Here is a 25,250-nt window from a genome sequence, read left to right on the forward strand (position 1 = left end):
GGGTGCATTAGTGTCCAAGACATGGGTAACTTACACATCTGTGAAGGCACCGTTAATGCTGAAAGGTACATACAGGTTTTGGAACAACATATGCTGCCATCTAAGCGCCCTGCTTATTTCAGCAAGACAATGCCAAGCCACATTCAGCACGTGTTACAACAGCGTGGCTTCGTAAAAAAAGAGTGCGGGTACTTTCCTGCCTCCGCCTGCAGTCCAGACCTGTCTCCCGTCGAAAATGTGTGGCGCATTATGAAGCGTAAAATACGACAGAGGAGACCCCCGGACTGTTGAACGACTGAAGCTCTACATAAAACAAGAATGGGAAAGAATTCCACTTTCAAAGCTTCAACAATTAGTTTCCTCAGTTCCCAATCGTTTATTGAGTGTTGCTAAAAGGAAAGGTGATGTAACACAGTGGTGAACATGCCCTTTCCCAACTACTTTGGCACGTGTTGCAGCCATGAAATTCTAAGTTAATTATTATTTGCAAAAAAATAAATAAAGTTTAAGAGTTTGAACATCAAATATGTTGTCTTTGTAGTGCATTCAATTGAATATGGGTTGAAAAGGATTTGCAAATCATTGTATTCTGTTTATATTTACATCTAATTTCCCAATTCATATGGAAACGGGGTTTGTATAAAATGGTATATGCCACATGTTTCAGGCTCGTAGTCCGGAAATGATGGTACAGTTTTAGCAACCAGAGCTGAATAGGTGTTCAGAAACGTTCCTTACCACAACAGTGACTTGGGGGTTGTTGTGTTTAGCAATATCTATCAGGTTGAGGTCATTGTAAGACAGGTTTTCCATACAGCCGTGGAAGTGTTTGTCGTAGAGATGACTCCTTTGTGCTAGGCTATGCATAGCTCCGACACTCAACTGCACAGCAAAAACAAAATGCGCAGTTATTGACATCAGACATCAAAACTTCATGTTTCTTTTCAATTCTGAGCTGGGGTACATGCTGGTTAAAAACCTGTCACAGTGGTTAAAAAGGTGAGCAAACTTCAAAATTCTTCAAATAAATTGTATTTTAATTAACACAAATGCATTGGGGACACTGCACATTCTATTTCAGGGGTCGGGAACCTTTTTGGCTGAGAGAGCCATCAAAGCCAAATATTTTAAAATATATTTCCGTGAGAGCCATATACTATTTTTTCTAAGGCTGAAACGACGCGTCGACGTAGTCGACGTCATCGGTTACGTAAATACGTCGACGCCGTTTTTGTGCGTCGGCGCGTCGCATATTTACGTCACTCTACTTTACTGTCATGGCGGAGCGCAAAGCAGACGATGCGAGCGAGGGGAAAAAAGCACGCCAAAAGTCGTCAAAAGTGTGGGAGTATTTCAATAAACGGCCTAATAATGTTGTTGTATGCACACTGTGTCGAGCGGAAATGGCCTATCATAGCAGCACAACGGCTATGAACGAACATTTGAAAAGAAAACCCCCGACAGCGTTCTTGCCATCACCATCAACAAGTCAATCGTCCGCGTGCGTATACGTTGTCATCATTACACAAAAACATGAATGTGTCATTTGTATCTGCGTTGTAAATTCATAAACTAAAGCACCGTTTCGCTCTGAGAGGCGCGTTTGGCGTGCCTGTTCAGTGTTTACAAAGACGCGCTCCTCTTTAACGCTGTGGAGAGGCGGCGGCGGCGGCGAGCGAGCGGCGAGGCGGGGCGCGCCGGGAGCGACGCCGCAATCGTGCCCAGGTGCGCGATCCGCGCAGTTGGAAGAGAAAAGACTTTGTGTAAAATTAAAAGATTGTAAACCTGGCAAAGCCGTCTGGCGTTCAGTCTGTCGGTCCTGAAAGAACCCCACGGCACAAGACGTGTCACAAACGCTAACGTTAATTAGTTGTGCAAATACCTTTTACAACATTAACAGTTACATATACTATGTACAAACCAACAATTAACTTTCACTTTAATCATACTATCATTGTTGTGTTATTAAGCAAAATAAGCAATACTTTTACTTTTGTTGAAATGTTTACACTGTACACTTTTTTGTATTGGATGTTTAGCTTTATTTTTGCACATTTTAGCAAATAAGCAATACTTTTACTTTTGTTGAAATGTTTACACTTGTTACAGAATATTACCGTTTTGCACTTTTTTGTATTGGATGTTAATCTTTATTTTTGCACATTTTAAAGCAAAATAAGCAATACTTTTACTTTTGAAATGCTTATACTATTCCAGAATATTAAGATTTGCACTGGATGTTTACTTTTATATTTGCACATTAAAAAGCAAATAAGCTACTTTTAATTTTGTTAAATGTTAAAAGTTTTAAATGTTTACATTGTTACAGAATATTTTGTCATGTTGTTGTCAATGTTGACTGAGTGGCCATACTTTTTTTTTTGTAAATAAAAGCCATGCCTTTTGAAAAAACTGGCCTACATTTATTTTTTCCTCTTCATTTTAAATTAAAAAAAAAAATCGGTAAAAGGAAAAATAATCTATAGATTAATCGAAAAAATAATCTATAGATTAACCGATTAATCGAAAAAAATAATCTATAGATTAATCGATAGAAAAATAATCGTTAGCTGCAGCCCTAATTTTTTCTAACACTGAATACAACTAAATGCGTGTATTTTTAAGTAAGACCAACATTTTTAGAGTATAATAAGTCAACATTGTTATTCTGAAGCTAACCAATAATAAATAAAATACTTCTTACCATTAAAGCGACTTCTTGAACAGGTACGGTAGAAAACGGATGGATGGATTAACATAAATACGCAAAATGATTGATTGCATTCAGACAGGTTAAAATGTTGCTAAAACCATCACTTTTCTATCAGTCACAGTGACTTTTCAAAACAAAAATATTACAGCAAAAATCATACGGGTTGATTGACATGTTTATTCTGCAAGCTAACTTCAATAGTTTGAAATTATTTTGACAGTTAATGCCAGTTATCCTGTCAACCTTTCACAAGACTTCAATTTGTTAATTGAAAGTATAAACAGTATAAACACTTTTTACAGTAAACAAATGGTAAAACAGTACTAAACAATTCCATTTAAAAAAAAATTGGTGTCATTATCAACTTTCTGTCCAAGCTTGTATAATCTACTGCCTTGTTCAATTGTAAAAAAATATTCTGTGCCTAAAATTCACATTTCTATCACAATTATCATACTGTAAACATGGTAAGCTAACTTCATTAAAATTAATAGTCCTGTCAATAGCATGGAATTACAATTCAAATGTAGTTTTTTTTGTAAGCCTTTCAAAAGAATTCAAAATATGAAAAATTTATGAAAATTAATTGAAGCCATCAGACACTTGAAAAGTGGCACATCACATCTCTAATGTAATCATTTGAACTTTTCAACAGAAATAGCACTGCAAAAATATTAAGGACATACTTCTGTATTTTGGTAGTTATGCTGTCAACATTTAACAAGATTTCTTCAACTTGGACTTGAAAGCATAAATAGTATAAACACTTTTAACAGTATAACAGTACTAAACAATTCCAATAGATAACATTGGTGTCATTACCTTTTTGTGGCTAAAATCCAAATTTATTCTATCAGATTGATCATACTGCAAAAATGATATGGTAACTTTATGATAAGTTTACTTGAAGTGGCATAAAACACTGAAAGTGATTGTTCCTATAAACCCTTTGTTTCAAATGTTTGTTCCACTTGTGGCAGTCGGGCACCAGCATACCGTCTTTGACAACTTGAAGTGGCATAAAACACTGAAAGTGATTGTTCCTATAACCCCTTTGTTTTAAATGTTTTATGCCACTTCAAGTTGTCAAAGACGTGCTGTGAAATACAGCCGACAGGATTGCGCACCAAACACGAAGCAAGGCCAAAGTGCATGCATGGTGCAGGAGAACAAAGGACTTCTTTCATTTAAGGTTTGTGATAAACCGTCAAACTCATTCGTTAAAAGGACTCTATAGTAATATAAAGTGAGTTTTTCTGGACATTACCATGCAAGAAAAGTTTATTTTTGGGACCGCGATCACCGCGTAATGATTTTTAAAGGTTGCATTACAAACATGTAACTGTCCCATGTGATCATGCCAGTGCGATTGGAAGTCCATGCTCAATTATTGCCTCCGTAAATAAAACTTCGGCATTTATCACATCCAAAGAATCTGTTTGGGCGACGAAAAACGTTGAAAGTTTTCCACTTGTATCGCTAGCAACGGCATTAGACTTGTGTTTTTTTTGTCCCAACGTGGTCTTTTACATCGCTAATTCCTCCGTGTCCGATCGAAAAATCTTTTCTGCACAAGGTGCAATTCGCGTAGTTTTCACCCTTTTTGGAACGGATAATTATTCCCGGATAGGCTTTTGAATATTCTTCACGGAATGACTGCAGTTTTCTTTTCGGTTTAAGACTCGTTTGCGATTTTTCTCCGGCTGATTCCATGATCGTTCGCTCGTTTGGAAACAATGGGCAACAGGTGCCTCGTGCTTGGCAGCGGTGCTATAAATAGCCTCGCGCATGGCATTCGGAATGGCTCGATAGGAAGTTACGGGAAGCAGCGTCGATTGTCATTGTTGTTACGCGATTTCGTGAATAAAACTTAAAAAAAATTTAAAAAAATTAATTAATGAAAAACCGTATTTTTTATCACTGCAACCGTAACCCGGAATAGGTTGATGAAAACCGTACTAATTACGGGAAAACCGGAGTAGTTGGCAGGTATGGATTAAAATGCATGAGAATGTTTTATATTATTTTTAACACTGTGATTACCAGCGGAATTATTCAGTACTTATCCTGTTAAGTAATGTCAGCTAAGATTTATCTGAGAGCCAGATGCAGTCATCAAAAGAGCCACATCTGGCTCTAGAGCCATAGGTTCCCTACCCCTGGTCTATTTCAAAGCCAGAAAATTGGAAACAAGTCATTGAATTTGATAATATTTTACAGAAAGTCAAGAAATAAAAAACAAACAAATAGCAGTGTTGGCATCTTTCTTTACAAAACTCAAAGGTACTGTATAAACTAAGAAATGCCTGCAGATTCAACTTTCCTGAGAATCATGAAGTAATATTTAGTTGCATAACCAGGGTTTCTGATAACTGCTTCACACCTGTGGCACATGGAGTCCACCAACTTCTGGCAGCGGTCAACAATTTCAAACTTTTTGACACTTAGAAAAAATCCAGAATTTTTGACACTTAGGGAAAAAATTCCGACTTTTAGACAAAAAAACTTCTGACTTTTTGACACTTACAAAAAATCCCGACTTTTTGACACTTAGAAAAAATCCTGACTTTTTGACCAAAGAAATGTCCGACTTTTTGACACTTAGAAAAATCCTGACTTTTTGACACTTAAAAAAAATTCCGACTTTTTGACACTTAAAAAAAATTCCGACTTTTTGACACTTAAAAAAAATTCCGACTTTTTGACACTTAGAAAAAAATCCCAATTTTTTGACACTTAGAAAAAAATCCAAATTTTTTGACACAACTTTTTAACACTTAGAAAAAATCCTGACTTTTTGACCAAAGAAATGTCCGACTTTTTGACACTTAGAAAAAATCCTGACTTTTTGACAAAAAAAAATTCCAACTTTTTGACACTTAAAAAAAATTCCGACTTTTTGACACTTAGAAAAAATCCCGATTTTTTGACACTTAGAAAAAATCCAGATTTTTTTATACTTAGAAAAAAATCCAGATTTTTCGACACGACTTTTTAACACTTAGAAAAAACCCAGACTTTTGGACAAAAAAATTCCGACTTTTGGACACTTAGAAAAAATCCCGATTTTTTGACACTTAGAAAAAATCCAGATTTTTTGACACTTAGAAAAAATCCAGATTTTTCGACACGACTTTTTAACATTTAGAAAAAATCCAGACTTTTGGACAAAAAAATGTCCGACTTTTTGACACTTACAAAAAATCCCGAATTTTTGACATGGAAAAAATCCCGACATTTAGACACTTAGAAACAATCTCGACTTTTTGACACTAGAAAAAAATCACGACTTTTTGACAAAAAAAAAGTCCAACTTTTTGACACTTGGAAAAAATCCCAAATTTTTGACACTTGGGGAAAAATCCCGACTTTTAAACAAAAGAACGTCGGACTTTTCAACACTTACAAAAAAATCCCGACTTTTTGACACTAACAAAAAATCCAGACTTTTTGACACTTAGAAAAAAATCACGACTTTTTGACAAAAAAACGTCAGACTTTTCAACACTTACAAAAAATCCAGATTTTTTGACCAAAAAAATTTCCTACTTTTTGACACTTAGAAAAAAATACCGACTTTTTGACAAAAAAAAATTCAGACTTTTTGACACTTGGAAAAAATCCAGACTTTTTGACAGAAAAAATCCCGACATTTAGACACTTAAAAAAAATCCTGACCTTTTGACACTTGTAAAAAATCCCGACTTTTTGACACTTACAAAAACATTTGAGTTATTTTGCTCACAGACGGACAAACAAACTCTGGCAAAAAACACGGAGCAGTTTCAAGACAACAAACACACAAAGCCAGTCAAAAGTTGTGATGTTTTAACCCACTTTTTCCCTTTTTTTCTAATAACATTGCCTCAACTCGTAGTTTGAATTGATTTGTTTTCCAGGTTTTAAGAAGTAAATGCGCCAGGCGGCAAGGCGGACAAACAAAAAAAAAGTTTGAGAAGCTATTTGATAAACCACCACCCGGAAAATATGTTTGATGAGGTATAAACATTATTAAACGTTAAAATTGTCGGCTAACTTTTCTGAGAATCAGCATTTTCCAAAGTGTTATAAGATGTCCACTACAGAGGACACTGTTCCTCTGAAGTTAAAAGACACTAACATGAACGTTATATTCTGTATATGTGTACTTGTTTGTAGCAATATATGATTAGAACATTTGAGCGACATGTTTGTGTTTAATTACAGTAAGTGTGTTCATCCTAAACACTATTTTACACACTATAAAGTTCTTAAGTTTTTTTTTGTTTTTGCTTTTGGACGTAGACCACAGTATACCATGATAATGTCGCACCGTGGGATTTTGATGCCGTTACATCCCTACTTTCTGCTATGTATGTTTTGATAACGTCCTAGTCAAATCAAAACAAGCACTACCAGGACAAGTTATTGTTATTGTTGTTTTTGCTACTGTAACATTGTCCCTTGTCATTACTTTGTACTCTCATCTCCTTCTACCTTCCCACAGCTTTATCAACCAGGTCTTGACAAGCACTGAATTCATGTTGTTGTAACTGTTCCTTGTTTTTACATTGCTTGTGCGGTGCCCCAGCTCCCCTCACCAGGTTCTATATCAGTTGTCTCACCGAGTCATCTATTTTTTTTTTTTTCCTTCTCTCTTATATTCTTTCTCATCCCTCTCTTTTGCCACCAACTACACTTCTGTCGGGTGTTCCAAATGAACACAAAAACACAATCACAACAGGAGTATCCTGGACTGACTTGTACAGTAAATCCACAGCCATCATTTGTACTGCATGTCCAAGCTTCCAAGCAGGAAAGGTAAAAGAAAAAATCCAGACTTTTGGACACAGAAAAATTGCCTATTTTTTGACACTTAGAATAAATTCAGACATTTTGACACTTGGAAAAAATCCCGAACTGTTGACACTTAGAAAAAATCCAGAAATTTTGACACTTAAAAAAAATTCCGACTTTTTGACACTTGGAAAAAATCCCGACTTTTTGACAAAAAAAATTCAGTCTTTTTAACAAAAAAATTCCAGACTTTTCGTCACTTATAAAAAAATCCAGACTTTTTGACAAAAACAATCGACTTTTTGACACTTGGAAAAAAATCCAGAATTTTTGACACTTAGGGAAAAAATCCCGACTTTTAGACAAAAAAATGTAGGACTTTTTGACACTTACAAAAAATCCTGACCGTTTGACACTTAGAAAAAATCCTGACTTTTTGACAAAAAAAATTTGGATTTATTGATAAAATGATTCCAGACTTTTTGACTTTTACAAAAAATCCCGACTTTTTGACCCAAAAAATTCCAGCTTTTTGACACTTAGAAAAAATTCAGATTTTTGGCACTTAGAAAAAATCCAGACTTTTTGACAAAACAATTTCAAACTTTTTGACACTTAGAAAAAATCCAGAATTTTTAACACTTAGGGAAAAAATTCCGACTTTTAGACAAAAAAACTTCTGACTTTTTGACACTTAGAAAAAATCCTGACTTTTTGACACTTAAAAAAAATTCCGACTTTTTGACACTTAGAAAAAATCCCGATTTTTCGACACGACTTTTTGACACTTAGAAAAAATCCTGACTTTTTGACCAAAGAAATGTTCGACTTTTTGACACTTGGAAAAAATCCTGACTTTTTGACACTTAAAAAAAATTCCGACTTTTTGACACTTAGAAAAAATCCTGACTTTTTGACACTTAGAAAAAAATCCCGATTTTTGGACAAAAAATTGCCCGACTTTTTGACACTTAGAAAAAATCCAGACATTTAGACTCTTTGAAACAATCTCGACTTTTTTACACTTAGAAAAAATCCCATATTTTTGACACAGGAACATTCCTGAATTGTTTACACTTAGAAAAAATTCTGACTTTTTGACACTTGGAAAAAATCAGGACTTTTTGCACTTAAAAACAATCCCGACTTTTTGACACTTAGAAACAATCCCAACTTTTTGACACTTAGAAACAATCCCAACTTTTTGACACTTAGAAGAAATCCAGACTTTTTGACACTTAGAAAAAATCCAGACTTTTTGACACTTAGAAAAAATCCTGACTTTTTGACACTTAGAAAAATTCCTGACTTTTTGACAAAAAAAAATTCCGACTTTTTGACACTTAAAAAAAATTCTGACTTTTTGACACTTACAAAAAATCCCGATTTTTTGATACTTAGAAAAAATCCCGATTTTTTGACACGACTTTTTAACACTTAGAAAAAATCCAGACTTTTGGACAAAAAATTGTCCGACTTTTTGACACTTAGAAAAAATCCAGACATTTAGACTCTTTGAAACAATCTCGACTTTTTTACACTTAGAAAAAATCCCATATTTTTGACACAGGAACATTCCTGAATTGTTTACACTTAGAAAAAATTCTGACTTTTTGACACTTGGAAAAAATCAGGACTTTTTGCACTTAAAAACAATCCCGACTTTTTGACACTTAGAAACAATCCCAACTTTTTGACACTTAGAAACAATCCCAACTTTTTGACACTTAGAAGAAATCCAGACTTTTTGACACTTAGAAAAAATCCAGACTTTTTGACACTTAGAAAAAATCCTGACTTTTTGACACTTAGAAAAATTCCTGACTTTTTGACAAAAAAAAATTCCGACTTTTTGACACTTAAAAAAAATTCTGACTTTTTGACACTTACAAAAAATCCCGATTTTTTGATACTTAGAAAAAATCCCGATTTTTTGACACGACTTTTTAACACTTAGAAAAAATCCAGACTTTTGGACAAAAAATTGTCCGACTTTTTGACACTTACAAAAAATCCCGACATTTAGACACTTAGAAACAATCTCGACTTTTTGACACTTAGAAAAAAATCCCATATTTTTGACACAGGAACATTCCCGAATTGTTTACACTTAGAAAAAATTAGGACTTTTTGCACTTAGAAAAAATCAGGACTTTTTGACACTTAGAAACAATCCCGACTTTTTGACACTTAGAAACAATCCCGACTTTTGACACTTAGAAACAATCCCGACTTTTTGACACTTAGTAACAATCCCGACTTTTTGACACTTAGAAAAAATCCCGACTTTTTGACATTTAGAAAAAATCCAGAATTTTTGACACTTAGAAAAAATCCAGACTTTTTGACACTTGGAAAAAATCCAGACTTTTTGACACTCAAAAAAAATCCAGACTTTTTGACGCAGAAAAATTCCCGAACCTTTTACAGTTAGAAAAAATTCTGACTTTTTGACACTTAGAAAAAATCCAGACTTTGACACTTCGAAAAAATTCTGACTTTTTGACACATAGAAAAAATCCAGAGCTTTCGACACTTAGAAAAAATCCAGAGTTTGACATTTAAAAAAAATTCTGACTTTTTGACCAAAAAAATTCAGACTTTTTAAAATAAAAAATAATAGAAATACAAAAAAAAATTGTATTACCAAAAATAATTTATATATACATTTTTTTCCTTCGGTAAAACATGTAAAAACAAGTTAGTGTGTTAGCCTCATTCATCATAATTAAAACCTTGAAGCTTATTTTGAGAGAAGAGAGGGAATGAGGTGTGTTTGAAATAATAGTGCATGTTTATTGTGTCGCACTGTTTGTCTTACCCAGCGAATGTTCCAGTGACTGAGCTCAGCTGGTACGACAACCTGCTGTGTGTTTTTATCCACAGAGAGTTTGAGGTAGTTACCAATCCGTTCTAGCTTTACATGGTGCCAGTGTTGGTCATCAAGTAGACTTCCCATTGTCACCAAAAGATCACCACCAGAGGATGAGCTCATACCTGTGGCATGGAAAAGAAGACATTAGGATGCAAAGTTAATACAAGTATGTGATATGTCAACACGAGGATCCTATGAAGTTATTCTTTCAATTTACATTTTTGATGTAAATGTCCATGCATGTTTTGCTTTTTCTTTGGCTATATGTGACAAATATTCAGAATAAAGAGAATGTCATGGGAATAATGACGTCACTCTTTTCTGAATGATACTAATTAGATTAAGATTAAGATTAACATTTAACAGTTCGTTGACTTTGGATATTATTGCAAGAGATTTACATCATTTGCCTTGATACGATTTGTATGAGGTTTCCAACTAAGCTAATTAAACTAATTATTTTTCTCCTATATCTTTTAATGTTTCTAGATTGTTACCACGACTAAATATGTTGCTGTCATCAGCAAATATTAAGAAATGGGAAGTGCTGTCTAAGAATCCTAAGACTGCTGCTGTTTATAAAAGCAGACTATACAAATCACAGTCGACATGCACATGTCTGCTGTGTTATATTCGCTCAAGCCACAGACCACATAATGGATATTGGACACAAAATATCCTTATCATTCAAATTATTAACCCAAAAATGTTCTAAAATAAAATAATACATCAATGCAATTACAACCTAGCAATTCAAAACAAATGTATTAGGATGGGGGTTGGAACCCATTTATTTAGAAAATTGGACAAGCGATCAAAAAAATGTCTGACATTTTGACACTTAGAGAAAAATCCAGACTTTTAGACCAAAAAATTCTGACTTTTTGAAATTTATAAAAAATCCCGAGTTTTTCACAAAAAAAATCGGACTTTTTGACACTTACAAAAAATCCAGACTTTTGACAAAAAAAATCAGACATTTTGACACTTGGAAAAAATTCAGATTTTTGGCACTTAGAAAAAAATCCAGAATTTTAGACACTTGGAAAAAAATCCAGAATTTTTGACACTTAGAAAAAATCCAGAATTTTTGACACTTAGAAAAAATCCAGAATTTTTGACACTTGGAAAAAATCCAGAATTTTTGACACTTAGAAAAAATCCAGAATTTTTGACACTTAGAAAAAAATCCAGAATTTTTGACACCAAGAAAAAATCCAGACTTTTTGACAAAAATTGTTTCGACTTTTTGACACTTAGAAAACCCCCCGACTTTTTGACACTTAGAAAAAACCCCGACTTTTTGACACTTAGAAAAAATCCCGAATTTTTGACACTTAGAAAAAACTCCAAATTTTTGACACTTAGAAAAAAATCCCAAATTTTTGACACTTATAAAAAATCCCATATTTTTGACACTTAGAAAAAATCCCACATTTTTGACACCAAGAAAAAAATTCAGACTTTTTGACAAAACAATTTCAGACTTTTTGACACTTAGAAAAATCCCAACTTTTTTGACACTTAGACACAATCCCAACTTTTTAACACTTAGAAAAATCCCGACTTTTTGACACTAAGAAAAATTCCTGACTTTTTGACAAAAACATATCCGACTTTTTGACACTTAGAAAAAATCCTGACTTTTTAAGTAAAAAAATTCCCGACTTTTTGACATTTACAAAAAATCCCGACTTTTTGACAAAAAAATTTCCAACTTTTTGACACTTACAAAAAAAATTCAGACTTTTATGCATTTACGAAAAATCCCGACTTTTTGACAAAAAAAAATATTCTGACTTTTGGGCACTTGTTTTATATTTCTTGACTTTCTGTAAAATATCAAATTCAATTAGTTTTTTTTCCAATTTTCTGGCTTTGAAATAGAATGTGCAGTGTCCCCAATGCATTTGTGTTCATTAAAATACAATTTAGAGTATTTGAAGCATTTCGAGGTTTACTCATCTTTTTAAACACACTGCTATTATTATGAACATAACTCGTACTACTGCTCTCACATGGACTCTATTGCAGCAGCCGCTCGGATACTAATGTCCATGTATTTGACGTTCCAAGCACTGCATGTAGGCTGGATTTTAATCAATCAATCAATGTTTACTTATATAGCCCTAAATCACGAGTGTCTCAAAGGGCTGCACAAGCCACAAAGACATCCTCGGCTCAGATCCCACATCAGGGCAAAAAAAACCTCAACCCAATGGGATGACAATGAGAAACCTTGGAGGGGACCGCAGACGTGGGGACCCCCCCTGGGTGACCGGTGCAATGGACGTCGAGTGGATCTAGCATAATATTGTGAGAGTCCAGTCCATAGTGGATCTAACATAATAGTGTGAGAGTCCAGTCCATAGTAGATCTAACATAATAGTGTGAGAGTCCAGTCCATAGTGGATCTAACATAATAGTGTGAGAGTCCAGTCCATAGTGGATCTAACATAATAGTGTGAGAGTCCAGTCCATAGTGGATCTAACATAATAGTGTGAGAGTCCAGTCCATAGTGGATCTAGCATAATAGTGAGAGTCCAGTCCATAGTGGATCTAACATAATAGTGAGAGTCCAGTCCATAGTGGATCTAACATAATAGTGAGAGTCCAGTCCATAGTGGATCTAGCATATTGTTGTGAGAGTCCAGTCCATAGTGGATCTAGCATAATAGTGTGAGAGTCTAGTCCATAGTGGATCTAGCATAATAGTGTGAGAGTCCAGTCCATACTGGATCTAACATAATAGTGTGAGAGTCTAGTCCATAGTGGATCTAACATAATAGTGTGAGAGTCCAGTCCATAGTGGATCTAACATAATAGTGAGAGTCCAGTCCATAGTGGATCTAACATAATAGTGAGAGTCCAGTCCATAGTGGATCTAACATAATAGTGTGAGAGTCCAGTCTATAGTGGATCTAACATAATAGTGTGAGAGTCCAGTCCATAGTGGATCTAACATAATAGTGAGAGTCCAGTCCATAGTGGATCTAACATAATAGTGAGAGTCCAGTCCATAGTGGATCTAACATATTAGTGGACAGTTAGTGCCTCATCTGTGGTCACCGAATCTGTTTTTAACACTAATTTAAAGGATTAATGGAAGCAACAGCACAAAAGTTATCTTCTCAATCAAATTCAGTCCTAATTCTTGGTCAGACAGTATTTTTTTACACGCATTTCAAACACTTGTTCTGCTATTCCGAGGTCATCCTAATTGAGCCAGCGACACAACTTGTCCATAAAGCCCCGTGGCAGGACGCACTCACCCACCCGCTGTGTGCTTGATGATGTGTAAAACGGCGTCCCGTGACAGCCCGCAAATGATCTGATTTGGAAAACGTTATAGCAAACTGACATTTTGATGAATGCCAAACAGGGAACAAATGCGATGGTTTTGGAGGGAGGACATGCATTTTAATGAGACACTCAATTTGCTCCAATTTCTTGGCAGGTTGAGGCCATTCCTTTTTTTTTTGCATGGGTGTGTTTGTTCGAGAACTCATGAGATGGAATTGGTATTAGAGGGAAACTGCACTTTTTTGGGGGGGGAATTTTGTTCACAATCACATTTTATTATGCCATCCATCCATCCATCCATCTTCTTCCGCCTATCCGAGGTCGGGTCGCGGGGGAAGCAGCTTAAGCAGGGAAGCCCAGACTTCCCTCTCCCCAGCCACTTCGTCCAGTTCCTCCCGGGGGATCCCGAGGCGTTCCCAGGCCAGCCGGGAGACATAGTCTTCCCAACGTGTCCTGGGTCTTCCCCGTGGCCTCCTACCGGTCGGACGTGCCCGAAACACCTCCCGAGGGAGGCGTTCGGGTGGCATCCTGACCAGATGCCCGAACCACCTCATCTGGCTCCTCTCCATGTGGAGGAGCAGCGGCTTTACTTTGAGCTCCCCCCGGATGACAGAGCTTCTCACCCTATCTCTAAGGGAGAGCCCCGCCACTCGGCGGAGGAAACTCATTTCGGCCGCTTGTACCCGTGATCTTGTCCTTTCGGTCATGACCCAAAGCTCATGACCATAGGTGAGGATGGAAACGTAGATCGACCAGTAAATCGAGAGCTTTGCCTTCCGGCTCAGCTCCTTCTTTACCACAACGGATCGATACAGTGTCCGCATTACTGAATACGCCGCACCGATCCGCCTGTCGATCTCACGATCCACTCTTCCCTCACTCGTGAACAAGACTCCGAGGTACTTGAACTCCTCCACTTGGGGCAAGATCTCCTCCCCAACCCGGAGATGGCACTCCACCCTTTTCCGGGCGAGAACCGTGGACTCAGATTTGGAGGTGCTGATTCCCATCCCAGTCGCTTCACACTCGGCTGCGAACCGATCCAGTGAGAGCTGAAGATCTTGGCCAGATGAAGCCATCAGGACCACATCATCTGCAAAAAGCAGAGACCTAATCCTGCAGCCACCAAACCAGATACCCTCAACGCCTTGACTGCGCCTAGAAATTCTGTCCATAAAGGTTATGAACAGAATCGGTGACAAAGGGCAGCCCTGGCGGAGTCCAACCCTCACTGGAAACGGGTCCGACTTACTGCCGGCAATGCGGACCAAGCTCTGACACTGATCATACAGGGAGCGAACCGCCACAATAAGACAGTCCGTTACCCCATACTCTCTGAGCACTCCCCACAGGACTTCCCGGGGTACACGGTCGAATGCCTTCTCCAAGTCCACAAAGCACATTTAGACTGGTTGAGCAAACTCCCATGCACCCTCAAGGACCCTGCCGAGAGTATAGAGCTGGTCCACAGTTCCACGACCAGGACGAAAACCACACTGTTCCTCCTGAATCCGAGGTTCGACTATCCGGCGTAGCCTCCTCTCCAGTACACCTGAATAGACCTTACCGGGAAGGCTGAGGAGTGTGATCCCACGATAGTTAGAACACACCCTCCGGTTCCCCTTCTTAAAGAGAGGAACCACCACCCCGGTCTGCCAATCCAGAGGTACATTTTATTATGCATTCTAAATATTAAATAAACGTAAATAAGAGCCCACTTACAGCGGAGCCAATGGGAGGTCTTTTATTCCAGTGTTTTTCAACCTTTTTTGAGCCAAGGCACATTTTTTGCGTTGAAAAAATGCAGAGGCACACCACCAGCAGAAATGTATTAAAAACAAAACTCAGTTGACAGTAAAAAGTTGTTGTCGCAATTGTTGGGTATGACTTTAAAGCATAACCAAGCATGCATCACTATAGCTCTTGTCTCAAAGTAGGTGTACTGCAGTGAAGTGCAGTCACTAGAGGCATTTGAGGCGGGGCCTCACCTGCAATTATGGAAAGAAAAAAAATGTAAAAAGAAAAAAAAATGATTAAATTGTTATATGTATCCAGTGATTATACTATAAAATTATTTTCCATTTAACTTCACCAGTTTTCGATTATTTTTATTAAAAATCGCTGAATTTTCACATTTGCCGTTCAAATACTGAGAAGAGACGGTGCAGTGATCAGCAGCCAGTTGAGGCACGTCACTCAGTGCCTCAACATGGATTGCGGACTCGGCTAACTGCTGGCCTGCTGTGCAGTGAGACTGTATTGCTATATGAATTATATTATACATTTCCATAGTTTAGTTAGCTGAGGTATATAATGTACAGTGTATTTTGTCAACAACTGTATGTGTGTAACGTATTTCTTGTGCTGAGCGATCATAAAACGGCTGCGAAGACGCACTGGCTGAGGCTCGCAGTAATCCCGCCTCCTGCAACCCCGCCTTAGAATGCACCCCCTGACGGGAGTGTTATATCAACTAAAGCCCACACTTGAACTTTCCACGTGCAAGATTGAATCTATTTAAAAAAGTTATTTCATAAGAAGCCAAAAAGTGCAAAAACAATAATGTTCGTGTTGGAGGAGTTGTGAATGACTGCAGGGCCACAACATTAGGTACACAACTCTTCCAACACAAACATTATTGTTTTTGCACTTTTTGGCTTCTTATTGAACTGCTGCATTTTTTGGTTGGGTTTTTTATTTCTATTGAGTAACTTACTTCTACATTTCTAAAAGGGGAGGAATGTAATAGAGTGATCTATGTTTGTCTGTTGCCATCTCCTGGTTAATGTTGGCTCTAGCGTACTGTGGTTACTTTTTGGTTGGCCAACGATTTACGTGGTGTCGCGCACCTGACGTCAAGTGTGTGAGTCTGTTCTGAAGTCTGCAGTAAAGAGACGTACTTCATCACCTCGCCTGGTTATTGCCTCCAACCCAATATATTACATAAAGGTAAGACCATAATAACGTTTTTTTTTTATTAAATGTGCTTTTTTGTGTGCTACAGGTTGTATGTGTAAAGTTAAAGTTAAGTTAAAGTAGCAATGATTGTCACACACACACTAGGTGTGGTGAAAATTGACCTCTGCATTTGACCCATCCCCTTGATCACCCCCTGGGAGGTGAGGGGAGCAGTGGGGAGCAGCGGCGCCGCGCCCGGGAATAATTTTTGGTGATTTAACCCCCAATTCCAAGCCTTGATGCTGAGTGCCAAGCAGGGAAGAATGCTGGTATGAGCTTTTAAACATAACCCGTTAACTGCTGCCAATCAAATGGTGAATAAGATACTCTTTAGGGTTCATATGTTTGTAAATCTGACTGTGATGAAGTCAGTGCCTCACCAGCCATCAACCTCACCGCACGTCACTGGTGTACTGTCACCACCTGTCACATCACACCCTGACTTATTTGGACTTTTTTGCTATTTTCCTGTGTGTAGTGTTTTACTTCTTGTTTTGCGCTCCTATTTTGGTGGATTTTTCTCTTTTTTTAAAATATTTTCCTGTAGCAGTTTCATGTCTTCCTATGAGCGATATTTCCCACATCTACTTTGTTTTAGCAATCAAAAATATTTCAGTTTTTATCCTCCTTTGTGGGGACATTGTTGATTGTCATGTCATGTTTGGATGTACTTTGTCTTTGCTCCACAGTAAGTCTTTGCTGTCGTCCAGCATTCTGTTTTTGTTTACTGTGTTGCCAGTTCAGTTTTTAATTTTGCTCTGCATAGCCTTCCCTAAGCGTTAATGCCTTTTTTAGGGGCACTCACCTTTTGTTTATTTTTGGTTTAAGCATTAGACACCTTTTTACCTGCACACTGCCTCCCGCTGTTCCCGACATCTACAAAGCAATTAGCTACCTGCTGCCACCTACTGATATGGAAGAGTATTACACGGTTACTCTGCCGAGCTCTAGACAGCACCGACACTCAACAACAATACATCATTTGCAGACTATAATAACAAGTTTGCAAAAAATATTTTTAACCCAAATAGGTGAAATTAGATCACCTCCCATGGCCCACCAGACTGTATCTCACTAGTGGTTGAAAAACACTGGATTAATCAAATTAGATTCAAGCTTTCATCCCTTGGTTACTGTTGCGTTTTGACCAGTTGTTCCTCCCAGGGAATTCAAGTTGCTGGTCACTCCCAAGCTCTTTTGATGACACATAAAGCTGAGTAGAAGAACCACCAGAGACAGAATAGGTATTTTGTCATTTTATTTCCAAAGCCTTTGGAAATAAACTTGAGACCAAATCCCGTACAGAAGCGCTCACTAGCACAGCTAAAATGGTCTAAATCCAACATACGGAAAACTTCTCTTCTATAACGTCTCTCTTGCCCCCACCCTCCTTGTCCCTTCCTCCACAGCTGGGCAAAGGGAAAGATAAGAGAAAGGGATTTATTGCTACTCCCCCTCTCTCTCACCTCATACCACGTCCCTTTTGTTTATTATCTAAAGTCGGCTTTAGACGAGAAGCAAAGAAGATCTCCCCCTTCACATTCCTCCCCCTTCACATTCCTAAAAGTTGGCACAAAGTATACATACAGCAAATATTAACATTGCTGTATGTATACTTTTGACCCTCACATTTTCAGTAGAGCCATAATAAATTCATAAAAGAAGCAAACTTCATGAATGTTTTTTGTGAGCAACAAGTATGTGCTCCAATCACTACATCACAAAAAAATAAGAGTTGTAGAAATTATTGGAAACTCAAGACAGCCATGACATGATGTTCTTTACAAGTGTATGTACACTTTTGACCAAGACTGTACAATGAAAACTTTAACCTTACCCCTAACCTAGGTAATAAATATAGATCATTTGAGGTGCTTACCGTATTTTCCGCACTATAAGGCGCACCTAAAAACCACACATTTTCTCAAAAGCTGACAGTGCGCCTTATAACCCGGTGCGCTTTATATATGGATAAATATTAAGATTAATTTTCATAAAGTTTCGGTCTCGCAACTTCGGTTAACAGCCGCCATCTTTTTTCCCGGTAGAACAGGAAGCGCTTCTTCTTCTACGCAAGCAACCGCCAAGGTAAGCACCCGCCCCCATAGAACAGGAAGCGCTTCTTCTTCTACTGTAAGCAACCACCCGCCCGCGTAGAAGCGCGGATATCACCGTACGTTTCATTTCCTTTGTGTGTTTACATCTGTAAAGACCACAAAATGGCTCCTACTAAGCGACCGGGATCCGGTTCATGAAAAGACGCAATCTCTCCATCCGCACACGGATTACTATTTCACAGCAACTGATATTCCTGTGAACCGCACTGTGGATACAACGGGAGCACGTACGGTGAATATTCGCACCACAGGGAATGAGAAGTCATCCTTCACTGTGGTTCTAGCTTGCCATGCTAATGGCCAGAAACTTCCACCCATGGTGATATTCAAAAGGAAGACCTTGCCAAAAGAGACCTTTCCAGCCGGCGTCATCATTAAAGCTAACTCGAAGGGATGGATGAAGAAAAGATGAGCGAGTGGTTAAGGTAAGTTTAAGTTTACGCGAAGAGGCCGGGTGGCTTTTTTCACGCAGCTCTGTCCATGTTGATATACGTATGTTTGTGATTGCACATTTGCGTACATTTTGGGAGTGAACAGAGTTGTTAGAACGCTGGTTTTTAATATATTATTAAAGTTTGACTGACCTATCTGACTGTTTTTTTTGACATTCCTTTAGCGCAGTTAGATGCGGCTTAAAACACGGGGCGGCTTATTGGTGGACAAAGTTTTGAAATATGCCGTTCATTGAAGGCGCGGCTTATAACCCAGGGCGCCTTATGGTGCGGAAAATACGGTACTATGAGGTCTGTCACACCGCTACCTCTCTACCTGGCTGTTATCTACCGCCACCCCGGGCCCTATTCGGACTTTATTAGTGAATTTTCAGAGTTTGTCGCTGATCTAGTGACACATGCAGATAATATAATTATAATGGGGGATTTTAATATCCATATGAATACTCCGTCAGACCCTCAGTGTGTGGCATTCCAGACTATAATTGATAGCTGTGGTCTTACAGAAATAAAAAATACGAGTTGTAGAAATGATTGGAAACTCAAGACAGCCATGACAGGATGTTCTTTACAAGTGTATGTACACTTTTGACCACGACTGTATATGAGTAACCTCAGAGAATCGCATATACACTGCTGGGAATATAATATATGTCTTTATCTTGTTGTTGCTCTCTGACTGTTGGCAGAAGACAGAAGACAGTGGATATAGGACGGATGCTTTGAGTTATAGAGCTAAATGACACTGTCTGCACACTGTGAGACATGGGAAGTGATGTGGCATGCGATGGAGTGATGGTGGAGGGATCGCACACAAAGCACGCTGTTAAATATAAAGGGCTGAGCTGGGGCAACATTAGAAAGGTTGTAAACAAGAATAGGAAGACAAGAAAATGTTAAATGCTGACAAAATGGGCCGAGGGAATTGGCAGGCAGGTAAAAGATGAGAAAGCAGGATGCAGTGACAGTGATGTGAAGGAGCTGCTAGACTTTTGACAAGAACAAGAAAGTTTGATCATGTTACGCCTATACTGTATATACCTTTATATACATATATACTTATATATATACCTATACTGTATATACCTTTATATACATATATACTTTTATATATATATACCTATACTGGCTCACCTGCACTGGCTTCCTGTGCACTTAAGATGTGACTTTAAGGTTTTACTACTTACGTATAAAATACTACACGGTCTAGCTCCATCCTATCTTGCTGATTGTATTGTACCATATGTCCCGGCAAGAAATCTGCCTTCAAAGAACTCCGGCTTATTAGTGATTCCCAGAGCCCCAAAAAAAGTCTGCGGGCTATAGAGCGTTTTCTATTCGGGCTCCAGTACTATGGAATGTTCTAGCAGTAACAGTTAGAGATGCTACCTCAGTAGAAGCATTTAAGTCCCATCTTAAAACTCATTTGTATACTCTAGCCTTTAAATAGACCCCCCTTTTAGACCAGTTGATCTGCCGTCTCTTTTCTGCTCTGCCCCCCTCTCCTGCGTGGAGAGGTTATTAGGTGACCACAGACGACGCACTAGCTGTCAAAAGTCGGGACCCAGGGTGGACCAACATTATGTTAGATCCACTATGGACTGGACTCTCACACTATTATGTTAGATCCACTATGGACTGGACTCTCACACTATTATGTTAGATCCACTATGGACTGGACTCTCACTATTATGTTAGATCCACTATGGACTGGACTCTCACTATTATGTTAGATCCACTATGGACTGGACTCTCACTATTATGTTAGATCCACTATGGACTGGACTCTCACAATATTATGTTAGATCCACTATGGACTGGACTCTCACACTATTATGTTAGATCCACTATTGACTGGACTCTCACTATTATGTTAGATCCACTATGGACTGGACTCTCTCACTATTATGTTAGATCCACTATGGACTGGACTCTCACTATTATGTTAGATCCACTATTGACTGGACTCTCACTATTATGTTAGATCCACTATGGACTGGACTCTCTCACTATTATGTTAGATCCACTATGGACTGGACTCTCACTATTATGTTAGATCCACTATGGACTGGACTCTCACACTATGATGTTAGATCCACTATGGACTGGACTCTCACACTATTATGTTAGATCCACTATGGACTGGACTCTCACTATTATGTTAGCTCCACTATGGACTGGACTCTCGCACTATTATGTTAGATCCACTATGGACTGGACTCTCACTATTATGTTAGATCCACTATGGACTGGACTCTCACACTATTATGTTAGATCCACTATGGACTGGACTCTCACACTATTATGATAGATCCACTATTGACTGGACTCTCACAATATTATGTTAGAGCCACTATAGACTGGACTCTCACACTATTATGTTAGATCCACTATGGACTGGACTCTCACACTATTAACTAGATCCACTATGGACTGGACTCTCACACTATTATGTTAGATCCACTATGGACTGGACTCTCACACTATTATGTTAGCTCCACTATGGACTGGACTCTCACACTATTATGTTAGATCCACTATGGACTGGACTCTCACACTATTATGTTAGATCCACTATGGAATGGACTCTCACACTATTATGTTAGATCCACTATGGACTGGACTCTCACAATATTATGTTAGATCCACTATGGACTGGACTCTCACAATATTATGTTAGATCCACTATGGGCTGGACTCTCACACTATTATGTTAGATCCACTATGGACTGGACTCTCACAATATTATGTTAGATCCACTATGGACTGGACTCTCACACTATTATGTTAGATCCACTATGGATTGGACTCTCACACTATTATGTTAGATCCACTATGGACTGGACTCTCACACTATTATGTTAGATCCACTATGGACTGGACTCACACTATTATGTTACATCCACTATGGACTGGACTCTCACACTATTAACTAGATCCACTATGGACTGGACTCTCACTATTATGTTAGATCCACTATGGACTGGACTCTCACAATACTATGTTAGATCCACTCGACGTCCATTGCACCGTCACATCTGCGGTCCCCTACAAGGTTTGTCATTGTCATCCCATTAAGTTGAGTTTTTCCTTGCCCTGATGTGGGATCTGAGCCGAGGATGTCGTTGTGGCTTGTGCAGCCCTTTGAGACACTCCTGATTTAGGGCTATATAAGTAAACATAGATTGATTGATTATGTGGCTTTTTTAACCCCTGTCTACATCACTGCATTGCCATAGCTTAGTCTAGTCTCTCTACATTTGCAAATAAATGTGATATTTATTGCAGCCAAAGGTAGCGGAGCAGAGAAACAATGTCGGTAGGTATCACTCAAAGTCAGTCCGTCAGACTGAAAGCAGAATAGATCTTAGATGTGATAGTAGCTAAAGCCACCGGGGAATTCAAACTATCTCCAGTTAGAAAAAGTCTCCATTGATTTCTTTATCTTTTGTCCATTGGCAGAAGGAGTTTTAGCACTACTGAATAGTGAGAGTTATTGTCAGTGTTTGGCAAACAATGGTTCCTCAATTTACGATTAAGATACGAGCAGTCTCTCAACTTTTTACGTCTTGAGTTTTGAGCATGATCTAAATTACGAGTATGTTGTAAAGGAGAAGAGTTACGACCCTGCCCACCACTTATCCTGGGAGTTCTGCTCCAAAACATCAGTTTTGAAAAGCAGAAAATTGACTCTGCAGACGACCCACGGAGCGTCCGTGCCGTCACCACCTCTGGAAGCACCTTCCGCACCAGTGGACTATATCTAAACAGCAGATATCCATCCACGAGAATATTGCTAAGCTCCTGATGGTGTTGGCGACGGAGAAGCAGCTTGAAAGACACACCACTGAAAGTCAATCCTCCCGAGGAATAAATGTCTAGCGTTCAGAGTGGCGCTATTCGTACGAGCTCCCCGCTCCCTGAAAGAGCCGTCCAGGAACAGTAAAGGTAAACTGGCGCTGTAACTGCAGTAGAGATGCGCGGTTTGCGGGCACAACCGCGGAGTCCGCGGATTATCCGCGGATCGGGCGGATGAAATTTTAAAAAATTAGATTTTATCCGCGGGTCGGGTCTGGCGGTTGAAATAAAAAAAAATTAGATTTTAAATAGATTCAGGCGGGTGGCAGTTAAACCAATTCGGAAATATATATACATAGTTAAATGTTGTTACCCACATACGAAAAACGAGCAGGCACCTGCAGCATATGCCACAACAGAAGAAGAAAAAAAAAAGAGATGGACACTTTTACGGAGCGGAGAAGGGACGCCTCGCCGGGGTCCGGGACCGAGGCCCCTTCCCCCGAGAGGGCCCCACCGGGAGCCGTAGCTGAGGCGATCCGCGAGAAGGGCCCGACGCACGTCCAGGGTCACCACCGCGCCCACCGCACCGACACCCCGCCTCGTCCGCCTTCGCCGCGGCCGGCGTCACGCGCAGCAGGTAAGCAGCTTACCTGCCCGCCACCCCCATGGCCGGGGGCTCGTAACAGGGGTCACTCCGCGCGCTCCGCCCGCGCAGCTTACCTGCCCGCCACCCCTGTTGCCGGGGGCGCGTAACAGGGGTCACTCCGCGCGCAGTGCGCTCACGAAAGGGGTGGGGCTCACCCTGGTTGATATAGACAGCAGGACGGTGGCCATGGAAGTCGGAACCCGCTAAGGAGTGTGTAACAACCCACCTGCCGAATCAACTAGCCCTGAAAATGGATGGCGCTGGAGCGTCGGGCCCATACCCGGCCGTCGCCGGCAGCAAGACGCGCTTGGAGGTGCGCTCAGCGCGGCTCCCATATGATTGCGCACTGGTGTGCGTCTGGGTCGTGACAGCGTGGCACGCGAATGTCTGTGCTGCATTGGATCAGTCTCCTTTCTTTAACAGGCAAAAGCTTTATAACCTCACTAATGCCTTGCATCGTCTATATTAGATATATAACAACGGGCGGGTGCGGGCGGGTGCGGGCGGGTGCGGTTCTGATCAAATGTTACATCGGGTGGATGGCGGATGGTTGACGACTTTCTGATGCGGTTGCGGATGAAATAATTGCCTATCCACGTATCTCTAAACTGCAGAGGTACAGTCGCGATCAAAAGGTTACCAACCCTTATAAAGAACATCATGTCATGGCTGTATTGAGTTTCCAATCATTTCTACAACTCTTGTTTTTTTGTGATGTAGTGATTGGAGCACATACTTGTTGGTCACAAAAAACATTCATGAAGTTTGCTTCTTTTATGAATTTATTATGGGTTTAAACCCATAATCACATGGATAAAGATAAGACCTTCTGGAGGAAAATTCTGTGGTCAGATGAAACAAAATTGGAGCTGTTTGGCCACAATACCCAGCAATATGTTTGGAGGAGAAATCTCAGGAACATTATACCTACCGTCAAGCATGGTGGTGGTAGTATTATGCTCTGGGCCTGTTTTGCTGCCGATGGAACTGGTGCTTTACAGAGAGTAAATGGGGGAGCACCACACACACACACACACACACACACACACACACACACACACACATGTATTGCCTACTTTGTGTGGACCCATTTTTGGTAAGTAGGTTGTGAGGGCCCCCCTTTCCACTATAGCTAGAAGGATGAAAAAAATATATCTAGCACTAGATGCTCACCACACACACACACACACACACACACACACACACACACACACACACACACACACACACACATTTGTGTATTTCGTACCTTCTTGAGACCAGAGAAAAATGCCTCCCTCTTTAGGACCACCCTTTTTAGATATATAAAGCTGTATATTTACAACATTAATATTATATACATACTATGTAAAAATAAAAAAGGTAAGCTTTTAGTTAACTTTTTAATTTATTCATTTTTCGTTTTTAATCTTCATTATTTACTTCAAGTTATTACAGTACGTCTCTATATACATATTTGTGATTTATTTTTTTAAATAAATTTTTCTATTTCTCACACACACTTGTTATTACATATGTTGGCCAGAGGGGGAGCACTTCAAATGTTTACACACACTTGTTATTTCATATGTTGACCACAGGGGGAGCACTTTTAAAAGCGACACAGTC

General features: G+C 39.1%; 1 protein-coding gene across 1 annotated transcript in view; it reads right to left on the bottom strand.

Annotated features, from left to right (window-relative positions):
* Positions 1–25,250, bottom strand: part of LOC133616345 (contactin-associated protein-like 4) — a 306,751-nt gene that overhangs the window by 159,466 nt on the left and 122,035 nt on the right. The window contains exons 6-7 of the mRNA XM_061975492.1: positions 10,311–10,486; positions 739–882 (exon numbers count right to left, since the gene is read on the bottom strand). Coding sequence (XP_061831476.1) covers positions 739–882; positions 10,311–10,486 — 320 coding nt within the window. The remainder of the gene's footprint in view (positions 1–738; positions 883–10,310; positions 10,487–25,250) is intronic.

This window comes from Nerophis lumbriciformis, linkage group LG14, assembly GCF_033978685.3.
Source record: "Nerophis lumbriciformis linkage group LG14, RoL_Nlum_v2.1, whole genome shotgun sequence".
NCBI classification, from domain to species: Eukaryota; Metazoa; Chordata; class Actinopteri; order Syngnathiformes; family Syngnathidae; genus Nerophis; species Nerophis lumbriciformis.